The sequence below is a fragment of the Peromyscus leucopus genome, chromosome X, assembly GCF_004664715.2.
Source record: "Peromyscus leucopus breed LL Stock chromosome X, UCI_PerLeu_2.1, whole genome shotgun sequence".
Classification (NCBI taxonomy): Eukaryota; Metazoa; Chordata; class Mammalia; order Rodentia; family Cricetidae; genus Peromyscus; species Peromyscus leucopus.
The window spans coordinates 100,746,339-100,758,218 of record NC_051083.1 but is presented as its reverse complement, the minus strand read 5'-3'; the positions used below and the strand labels follow the sequence as shown (position 1 = coordinate 100,758,218).

Below are 11,880 nucleotides of genomic sequence, written 5' to 3'. Positions count from 1 at the left end.
AGAGTGTCCCGCCTCTAGGACCTAGGCCCTGGGACACAACCAGTCCCAGGGAACCCTCATCCATCTCCACCCCAGTTGCTGGCCAGCAGGAAAACACTTGCAGGCAAGCTCCCCCACCAAAATCCTCCATCGGACCCTGCAATCTGTAAGACCCACACCTTACACCAATACCCATCTACCTGTGACCCTAGTACTTCCTGAGACATGGAATCTGCCAGCTCTCATTGGACCAAGAGGTGAGTGACTCTTCTCCAACCCAGAGAGTCCTGTCTCCAGGACCTAGGCCCTAGCACACAACCAGACCCTGAGAACACCCAACCATCTCCACCCAAGTTGCTGGCCAGCAGGGAAGACTACTGCTGGCAGGCTCTCCAACCAAAACCTCCCATCGGACCCAGCAACCTACAAGACTCATGCCCTACTCCAATACTCATCCCCCTGTGACACCAGTGGCTTCCTGAGACACAGAATCTGCCAGCTCTCATTGGACCAAGAGAGGCTTCCTGAGACATAGAATCCACCAGCTCTGACTGGAGTAAGAGCCCTGATAAGACCAAGAGTGGCTCGCTGAGCCAAAGAATCATCTAGCTTGGATTGGACCCAAGAGCAGCTCCCTGACATACAGAATCTGCCAGCTCCAATTAGATCAGGAGCTAAGACTGGACCCAAAGGGGCCTCCTGAGACATAGACAGAGCAAGCATAGATTAGACCAATAGAAGCTCAGTCAGACATAGGTACATATTGCACCTATTGGAGGAAGAGATGGGTAGACGCCAGTGCAAAAATACATACAACAACATAAAGAGCAATATGGCATCACCAGAACCTAGACCTTCAACAACATCGAGACCTGAACATCACAATCTAAAAGAAGCAGAAGTGAGTGACCTTAAAAACAGCTTTATGAAGATGCTAGAGGCCTTTCAAGAAAAAAATGAAAAATTCCCTTAAAGAGATTCAGGAAAAGACAAACAGAAAATTGGAAGAAATCAATAAATCCCTTAAAGAAAGCCAAGAAAACCAGGAAAAAGCAATTAAACATGTGAATGAAACAGTTCAAGACCTGAAAACTGAAATAGAAACAATGAAGAAGACACAAACAGAGGGAATGCCGGAAGTAGAAATTCTGAGTAAATGAACAAGAACTACAGATACAAGCAAAACAAACAGAATACAAGAGATGGAGGAGTGGATCTCTGGTGTAGGGGATACAATCGAGGAAATAGATTCATCTATCAAAGAAAACACCAAAAAAGTCATAACACAAAAGGTCCAGGAAAGTTGGGACACCATAAAAAGACCAAACCTAAGAATAACAGGGCCAGAAGAAGGCAAAGAAAATATATTCAACAAAATCATGGAAGACAAGTTTGCCAACTTAAAGAAGAAAATACCTATGAAGATACAAGAAGCTTTAGAACACCTAATAGACTGGATCGGAAAAAAAAAAAAAAGACCCCTTGCCACATAATAATCAAACCACTGAACATACAGAGTAAAGAAAAAAATATTAAGAGCTGCAAAGGAAAAAGGCCAAGTAACACACAAAGGCAGACCCATCAGAATAACACCCGACTTCTCAATGGAGACTTTGGGAGTCAGAAGGTCCTAGACAGAAATTTTACAGACACTAAGAGACCAGGGATGCCAGCCTAGACTAATATACCCAGCAAAATTTTCAGTCACCATAGACAGAGTGAATAAGACATTCTAAGACAAAACCAGATTTAAACAATCCCTATCCACAAATCCAGCACTACAGAAAGAACTAGAAGGAAAATTCCAACCTAAGGAAGTCAGATACACCCATGAAAACACAGGCAATAGATAAACCCACAGCAGTAAATCCCAAAGAAGGGAAATACACACACACTACCACCAAAAGATAGCAAGAATTAACAATCACTGGTCATTAATATCCCTTAATATCAATGGACTCAGTTCACCTATAAAAAGACACAGGCTAACAGAATTATATGAAAACAGGATACATCCTTCTATCGCATACAAGAATCACACCCCATCTTCAAAGACAGACACTACCTCAGAGTAAAAGGTTGGAAAAACATTTTCCAATCAAATGGACATGAGAAGCAAGCTAATGTAGCTATCCTAATATCTAACAAAATAGAATTCAAAATAAATCAATCGAAATATATTAGGAAGGACAATACATACTCATCACAGGAATAATCCACCAGATGAAGTTTCAATTCTGAACATTTATGCCCCAAATTCAGGGGCATACACATATGTTAAAGAAACATTACTAAAGCTTAAATCACACATCAAACCCCACACATTAATAGTGGGAGACTTCAACACCCCACTCTCACCACTGGACAGATCTGCCAGATTGAAACTTAACAGAGAAATAAGGGATCTAACAGATGTTATGACTCAAATGGACTTAAAAGGTATCTACAGAAAGTTGCACCCTAACACCCCATGACACCTTCTCTAAAATCAACCACATACTCGGGCACAAAGCAAATCTCAACAGATACAAAACAATTGCAATAACCTCTGTATTCTATTGGGCCACCATGCCTTAAAGTTAGACTTCAACAACAACAAAAATTACAGAAAGCCTACAATCTCATGGAAACTGAATAATGCTCAACTGAATAACCAATGGGTCAAGGAAGAAATAAAGACAAAATTAAAGACTTCCTAGAATTCAATGAAAATGAATGTACTACATACCCACAATTATGGGACACTATGAAAGCAGTGCTAAGAGGAAAATTCATGGCACTAAATGCTCACATAAAGAAGCTGGAGAAAACTCACACTAATGAATTAACAGCACACCTAAAATCTGTAGAACAAAAAGAAGCAAAGTCACCCAGGAGGAATAGATGCCAGGAAATAATCAAATTAAGAGCCGAAATCAATAAAATAGAAACAAAGAGAACAATACTAAGAATCAATGAAACGAAGAGTTAGTTCTTTAAGAAAATCTACAAGATAGACAAACCCTTATCGAGACTAACCAAAAGGCAGCAAGAGAGAGCATCCAAATTAGCAAAATCAGAAATGAAAAGGGAGACATAACAGCTGACAACAAGGAAATCCAGAAAATCATCAGGTCATACTTAAAAAACCTGTACTCACAAAATACCATACCATCTTACACCTGTCAGAATTAATAAGATCAAAAGCATTGATGACAGCTTATGTTGGAGAGGATGTGGAGCAAGGGGAACTGTCCTCCACTGTTAATGGGAGTGCAAACTTGTACAGCCACTTTGGAAATCAGTTTGGAGGTTTCTCAGAAAACTGGGATTCACTCTTCTCAAAGACCCAGCTATACCACTCTTGGGCATATTCCCAAGAACACTCAATCATACCACAGGGACACATGCTCAACTATGTTCATAGCAGCATTATTTGTAATAGCCAGAATATGGAAACAACCTAGATGCCACTCAGTTGAAGAATGGTTTAAGAAAATGTGGTACATATACGCAAAAGAGTACTACTACTCAGCAGAGAGAAACTATGACATCATGAAATTTACAGGCAAATGGATGGAACTAGAAAACAACAGCCCACAACTCCAGAGAAGCTAGCTAACAAGGAAGACCCAAAGAGGGACGCATGGACCACCCTGGGAAGGGGAAATAGATGAGATCTCCATGAATAAACTGTGGATGAGAGGAGAGCAATGGAGGGTAGGGGATAGGTGATAAGAACATAAGGGAACAAGAAGGTCAAACTAGAACAGGGATGGAGTGGGAAAGCAATGAAAGAGATATTATGATAGAGGGAGACATATTGGGGATAGAGAGAAACCTGGTGCTAGGAAAGTTCCCAGGAATCCCCAAGGATGACTCCAGCTTGGACTTCTAGAAATAGTAGAGAGGGCACCTGAACTGAACTAGCTTACCCCAGTGATCAGATTGGTGCATACCCCACTGTCATCACAGAGCTTTTCTCCAGTGACTGATGGAAGCAGATGCAGAGATCCATAGCAAACACCAGGCAGAGCTCCAGAAGTCCAGTCAAAGAGAGAGAAGAGGGATTCTATGAGCAAGGGCATCAAGATCATGATGGGGAAACCTGCAGAGATGATCAAACCAAAATAGTGGGAACTGTGAAATTTGGATCAAAAAGCTGTAGAGCTTGTATGGGACTCTGGGCATAAGTGAGACAGCTGTGTATCTTGATCTGCTTAAGGAGCCCCCTGGCGGTTGGATCAGAATCCAATCCTGGTGTATGAGCAGCTTTTTGGAGCCCATTACCTATGATGGGACACCTCACACAGCCTTGAGGCAGAGGGAGGGGCTTGGTTTACCTCCCAATGCAAGGCCTTACCTTCTTGTAGGAGGGAATGGGGGTGGGAAGGGGAGGCTGAAGGGGTGGGAGGGGGAAGAGGATGATTACATTGGTATGTAAATTGAACAAAAAAATTTCTTAATAAAAAAAAAGTTAAAAAGAAAACATCGAACTGTTTCCTTTAAAATCAGGAAGAAAACAGTGAAACAATTGTTGCTTTCATTAAAACCTACAGTGAGGAAATCACAGAAATAAAACAAAAATAGAAATCATCACATCAAAAATGAAAAAAAAGAAAGAAAAGTGATAATGCTAGTACTCACAATAACATACAGTTTGCTAGTTTGCTGTTGAGAAAGAACTATGCTTCTTTTCCAGAGTAGCAATTTCCCAGTAACCTCACAATTGGGGGGAATCGTTAAACTAAGTCTCAGTAAGAGAATGTGAGTGTAAGTGGTGCCTGCCATTTTAGTCACAGTCGTTAAATGGACGTGCTTGCACACTCATTTCACTGGAAGCCAAGCTCTAGGTCATGCTTGGACTTTAAGAAGAAAAGTTCCCGTGTCCTCAGCTCACCAGGTCACAGGCTAGTCCCTCACAATATGTACATTGCACTTTCGGTTTAATGACAAACTACTGTTGAAACTCGACACTCAGATTTATTTGGTATTTCTATCAGAAAACCAACTCTAAATTAATATATTCATAAAATATGTAATTACTAATAAAGGAAATGCAAAGAGGAGGCCAGAGAAATGGCTCATGGCTCAGCAGTTAAGAGCACTTTTACTCTTGCAGAGGACCAAGCTTCAATTCCCATAACCTACCTAGAGGCTCACAACATTCTGTAACTTTTGCTACCAGCGGCTCTCAATAAGAAATGGCTCATGTCTCAGTGGTTAAGAGCACTTTTACAGGCCAGGCCTTAGTGGCACATGCCTTTAGTCCCAGCACTCGGGAGGCAGAGGCAGGCAGATCTCTGTGAGTTCGAGGCCAGCCTGGGCTACAGTGTGAGTACCAGGAAAGGTGCCAAAGTACACAGAGAAACCTTGTCTTGAAAAACCAAAAAACCAAAAGGTAAATCCAAACTCATATGTTGTGACGTACTGCACAATAAACCCTGTCAAAGGCTGGGTGGTGGTGGCCCATATCTTTAATTCCGTCACTTGGAAGGCAGAAGCAGATAGCTCTCTCTGATTTAGAGCCATGAATTTGAAAGAGCCAGAGTGAGTTCCAGAAAAGCCAGGGCTACATGAAAAAACTCTCTCTTGAAAAAAAGAAAACACAAAAAAGTCAGCAAAATGAAAAACCCATACAGTAATACTAACAGCTAATAAAAAGTTTTAGAACCTGAAAAAAAAGAAAAGAAAACCAAAAAAAAAAAAAAAGAGCACTTTTACTCTTGCAGTAGACCAAGCTTCAATTCCCATAACCTACCTAGAGGCTGACAACATTCTTTAACTCCAGTTCCAGAAGATCTGATACCTCTTCTGATCACCGTGGGCATGACATGCATGTAGTGTGAACACACATGCAGGCAAACACGTACCTTATGAGCAAGCCATGCAGTTCTTTGGCATGTGTCCAAAGTTCTTGACATCCTACCCCAGATACTTGTTTAGTCTTGTTCATTGCCACTCTGTTCACATAGACTAGGAAAAGGAAATAACCTAAGTAGTTTTCAACTAATGAATGGGTAATGAGAATGCAGTACATATACACTGTGGAATACTATTCATCTGTAAAGAAAATGAAATCTAGAGGCAAAGAAATTGAACTAGAAAATATTGTATTAAGTGAATTAACCCAGACACAGAAAGTCAAATGGCACATTTGTTCTCATTCTTCTGTGATTCCTACCTCCAAAACTTCAGGTGTGACTATGAAACCTGGAGTAAATGCAGAAACTATGAAAGTCAAGTGGTAGCATAGAGGGGAGTGGTGTGGGAAGGAGCCCTAGAGTGAGGAATAACAATACACAAATGATGTGAGGGGAAATAGTGAAAACAGGGGAGGTTTTCATTGGAATGGAGAGAAGGTGGTCAATACAAATGGGGATGGAGGGGGAGAGATGGAAATAACAGTAAGGATGCTTGAAAAAAGCCACAGTGATTGTGCTGGCTACTTTTGTGTCAACTTTACACAAAGTAGCATCATCTGAGTGGAGGGAACCTCAACTGAGAAAAGGCCTCCATAAGACTGGGCTGTAGGCAAGCCTGTAGGGCATTTTCTTAGTTAGTGATTGGTGGGTATGGCCCAGCAAACTGTGGGTGGTACAATCCCTGGGCTGGTGGTCCTGGGATCTGTAAGAAAGTTGGCTGAGTAAGCCATGGGGAGCAAGCGAGCAAGTAGTATTTCTTCATGGCCTTTGCATCAGCTCCTGCCTCCAGTTTCCTGTTCTGACCTCGTTCAATGATGAAAAGTGATATCGAAGTGTAAGCCAAATAAACACTTTCCTCCTCAACTTGTTTTTGGGTCATGGTGCTTCATCACATCAACAGAAACCCTAACTAACACATTTTTACCTAAAATTACTTGTGTGTGTGTGTGTGTGTGTGTGTGTGTGTGTGTGTGTGTGTGTTATTGTGTCTGTGTGTCTCTGTGTATATGTCTGTACTTTAAATGAAAATTTCCCCAGCTGAGCTGTCAATGTTTCTGCAAAAAGCCATAGATTGTCAAGCAAAATCCCCAGTACCAGGAATGAAACACTCCCTTTTGAGTTGCTGGTAAGGGCAATTTGAGAGTCCCAAAACAGTATGGGATATTGACATTGCACTTGGCTGTCTCACAGAAGTTGGAGGTAAGTGTCTCTTGCTGAAAATACCATGTACTTCAGACACAGGACTGGAAGGATCCAAGCTGGATTTGACCTGAAAGTCTGCACCCTGAGGACTAGTTTTCATAGTACTGGGTGCTGTGCAAGCAGCCAAGGGAAGGAAAGAACAAATACACCTACCCAGCTGTGACACCAAAGTACCACAATGACCAGCTTGGCAAAATATCGATAAGTATGCATTGTGGAATAATTGTTTTGTACACTGTGAATATGTGTCTTTGTCAAGGTGCCTACTGATTACTTTAATAAAGAGCTGTATGACCAATTGCTAGGCAGAAAGAGGTTAGACAGACCTTTCTGGACAGAAAGAGAGAAAGAGAGATCCATCTAGGCATGTGACAGACACCAGGGGACATGGAAAGGGAGCAGGAGGTACAAGATGGAAGAGAGGTAAAAAGCCATGAGGCAAAACATAGATTGATATAAATGGGTTGATTTAAGTTATAAGAGCTTGTGGGACAAGCCTAAGCTATAGGCTGAGCTTTTCATAATTAATAGTATATCTCCATGTCATTTTTTTTTTATTATGAGCTGGAGGTCCAAAGGAAAATAAAATCTGCCTACAAGTATGCAACAGCAGCACTCACCTCTTGGCCATAACCAACAGAATACTGAGGATGGTGGCACATGTCTTCAATCCCAGCATGCAGGAGGCAGAGGCAGGGGGATCTCTGTCAGTTTGAGGCCAGTCTGGTTTACAATATGGTTTTTTTCTAGCTACGTCTAGACTGTAAAACCCTGACTCAAAAAAAAAAAAAAAAACAAAATAAAACAAAAACAAAAACAAAAAAAAGGTAATGGAAATGGGCAGCAATTAAAACTGTGATTTTTAATGTACCTATAGTTACAAATTGTGAATTGTTGCTCAGTGCTATGCTTGGAAGGATTAAGAAGTGAATGGAATGTCCTAATTGTCTCTTCGCTTATTCACTGGCTCACTTACAAGGTGAGGGGAGCTCTGCTGGCCTTGCTGTCTTCTACCACGGTTTTTTATTTCAATTTTTTCATTAACAATTTTTTTTTCATTTTATATACCAACCTCTGTTCCCCTTCCTACCCCTTCTCCCGTCCCCCACCCAATCCCCCATTCCCAACTTCTGGGAATGGGACCAGAACTTTTCCCAGGTACATAAACTAGCTTTATTTTTAAATGTTTTAATTCATTTTACATACCAAACACTGATCCTTCTATCTCCCCTCTTCTTCCCCCCCCCCAACCCTCTCCCAATCCCCTCCTCCAAAAGGGTTAGTCCTTCCATGGGGGAACAGCAACGCCTGGTACATTCAGTTGAGGCAGGACCAAGCCCCTCCCCCATGCATCAAGGGTGAGCAAGGTGTCCTACCACAGGTAATGGGATCCAGAAATCCAGATCATGCACCAGGGATAGATTCGGACTCCACTGCCAGGGGCCTCTCAAAGAGACCAAACTAAACAACTTTCTCCTACATGAAGAGGGTAGTATAGTCCCATGCAAGCTCCACAGCTGTTGGTCTAAAGTTTGTGAGTTTCCACGACCTTGGTCCAGTTGTCTCTGTAGATGTCCCCATCATGATCTTGACCCCCCCTTGCTCAAATAATACCTATTCCCTCTCTTCAACTGGCTCCTGGAGCTCTGCCTGGTGCTTGATTGTGGATCTCTGCACCTGCTTCCATCAGTTACTGGATGAAGTCTCTGTGATGACAGTTTGGATATTCACTGATCTGATTACCAGGGTAGGCCAGTTCGGGCACCTTCTACACTATTCCAAGTAGTTTCCCTAGCACCAGGTTTCTCCCTAGCCCCATAATAATTTCCTCTATCAAGATCTCTTTCATCACTCTCCTACTCTATCCCTCCCTCAGGTTGACCATGTATTGATTGCCCATCTCCTCTCCCTGATTGACCCCCATCCCCAGTTTACTCGTGTAGATATCCTCTGTTTCCCCTTCCCAAGGTGATCCATGCATCCCTCTTAGGGTCTTCCTTGTTTCTTAGCTCATGAACTGCCTTTTTAGAGTCCAATCCCTGTGGTGGATTCTTATTCTGCCTTTTTTTCTGTGATAACATTGTGAAGAGGGAGATTCTCTAAGTCTACAGAACTTAGATCACAGAAATTAACAGACAAATCTGTCATTTATCACAAGCATGTCAGTACCCTCTTTGATAAAGAACAGGCCTAAAACAAAACTCCAGGTTGTTGTATAGTCTAATTTTTTTTTTTTTTTTATTATCGCCACCAGAAGGGTTTCTGAGAAATTTCAAGTTAAAATGCATCTTACATTTCAGGTTACCCCTCCTATCAGTCTTATCTACAATGTTGATCAGAGAGAGCAATTAGGAGCCTCACTTCATAGAAGAGACACACTAAGTTCAATGACTTGAGAAGAAGGTTTTGTTTTAATGTGTCCTTTAGAGATGTTTTAAGTGCTTCTTTCCTATACTAAAGAAGAATTATTCTCAAAGCAAATATTGCAAGACAGCTAAGTTCTACTTCCTTAAGACAACATATTTTGACATCCCCGAAGGTTGCAAAGCAGAAGAAAAGCAGGCAGCAGACAAACTCAACTCAAAATGCTAACAATGCCTATGATGCAACCTGGAATGATCGCTAACTACAAATTAAACTCCTGAGACCAGCACACCATGGAAGACTATTGAACATGAGTTAAGTACAGAGAGCTGCTCTCCAGAACTGCTTTTTCAAACATTAAAAAGTTAATTGAGCATTATTTTTGGGAGGGAGAAGATGTATGAAGATGGATTAGAAGATTCTACACATAGGGAAAACATTCTAATTAAGAGACATTAAAAGATATTGTAGATGTTTATTTGATACTAGCAACGTGGTCAGTTATCATAAAGTATTTCTCTTCATCACAAAATAGTAAGGATTTTAAAAATCCAAAGGGACAAATCTAGAAGCTTTTACACAATTTTTGAACCGAGCCCTAATTCTCCTAAAAAGGGTCTCCAAAATCTGGAGTAGAATTATCATACTCCATAATGAAATGCTTGAGTTCTTCAACACGTTGCTCACCTATTTCATGCAAACTCTGCTTCATTGCAAACTGTATAGATCTTTCTAACGAACGATCCTTTTCAACCAGCCTTTCCACCACCATCCCGAAAACTTCACAGACTTGTCGGTAAACCTTCTCAATCTCAGTGATTTTTGATGCGATCGCTTTTGAGCGAATGCTAAGCTGGCTGTCTTCACACAATTCTGGGCCAGCTGTTGTGTTTGACTCGGGTTCTTCTGTCTGGTTGATACGAAATGGTTCCTTGGATCCGGTCTCAAACTCCGAAATTTCAGCCAAGTTATTTTCTTCTGACTGCTTGGGATTTTCATTAGCCCTCTTGCTTGCAGCATCAGCCTGTTCCTTCTCAGTCAGCCGGCTGGGGCTTTTTAACACCTTGGATGAAGAACTTGAGGGCACAGTATCTCTTGATGTTTTCAAAAACTGGATGGCTCTCTCTTTACATCTACGTCGAGACTGATGGAAGGAGCGCATCCTGCTTCTACTGCTGAGACTGGATCCAAATCTGCTGTGTAGGGAGTCCTTCCCACCCACACGTGATTCTCTCATAAAAGCAGTGCCCCGTTTATGGGGAGAGCGTTGTCTTGAATAATGGGAAGAATAGAAACGTTTTCTTCTAAAGCCGTTTCTCATGGCCCTGTATTGAGGCTGTTGGCTTGTGGAATACTCATCTCTTGACCATCGGTAGCCATAATGGCCTCTTTTGTAGGGTGGGGCTCTTCTTGGATCCTGAGTAAAACAGCGGCCCTCGTCCCATTCTTGCCAATCAACGTGCCAGTAGTATCTACCGTAGCCTGCTTCGTTGGGTCTGGCTAGCAGAGATGATCTCTTGTCTCCCAGAGGCGGTCTCTTTGGCACATTAATTAATCTATGGTTGCCATCACCGGGATGGCTCCAAGGAGGCGCTTCTTTTCTTGGAAGTCTCTTGTAGTCACACCATCCCTGTGCTTGTTTTCTTGGAAGTCGCTTGTACTCATACCATCCCTGCGCTTGTTTTCCTGGAAATCGCTTGTAGTCACACCATCCCTCTGACCACATCTCAACTCTTGTGGAAGCCACTGTACTTCGAACAGAAATGCGTACTTCCCTTCAATTTCCAACCATACTGATGGCTCAGCTCAAGAATCTGTTATTGTCTAAAAATTCGTCATCAGAACTCTCCAACACGTACGTTCCACCGATGCTGCTGAAACCGCACCAACAGCTCTCTAATTAGACTTAGGCCTACTCAACAGCACGGAAATCATGCCTGGTCCTTGAAAGCTCGGAAATTAGCTGGGGCTAATGAGTTCATGCATCATAGAGGAGAATGCAGTACCACCACTTGACTAAATCAGTACAATTCCTAAGTGAATCCCACTTACTACAAAAAAGTGTAGCTCTCACCCCTCACCAAAAAAAGCTTCTCTTTGCAACAGAGAGAGACCATTGCAGAAAACCACAACCACTCAGCTTCAGAGAACAAGTGATTGTGGGGTGTCTAGCCCTAAGATACACACACACACACACACACACACACACACACACACACACACCACACCACACACCAACTCCTGCACCTAAGGCTCAGGGAGCATCATTAAGAAGAGGAGGAAAGATTGTTGGAACCAGAAATGAAAGGGAAGCTTCACCCATGATACTTCAACAATATGGCAATACCAATCAATATGCTAACTTGAAGGGGGAAATCTCATAGGGTTCCACCCTAAACAAAGAACTATAGATGGCTAAAGAATTAGTCTT

The 11,880-nt window shown here is 42.0% G+C and overlaps 1 protein-coding gene across 1 annotated transcript; it reads right to left on the bottom strand.

Moving 5' to 3' along the window:
• Window positions 1-10,038: 10,038 nt before the first annotated feature.
• LOC114682194 (periphilin-1-like) lies at window positions 10,039-11,880 on the bottom strand. The gene has a single exon (XM_037199182.1). It carries the CDS (start codon window positions 11,173-11,175, stop codon window positions 10,057-10,059), a length of 1,119 nt encoding a protein of 372 aa, XP_037055077.1. The 5' UTR covers window positions 11,176-11,880; the 3' UTR covers window positions 10,039-10,056.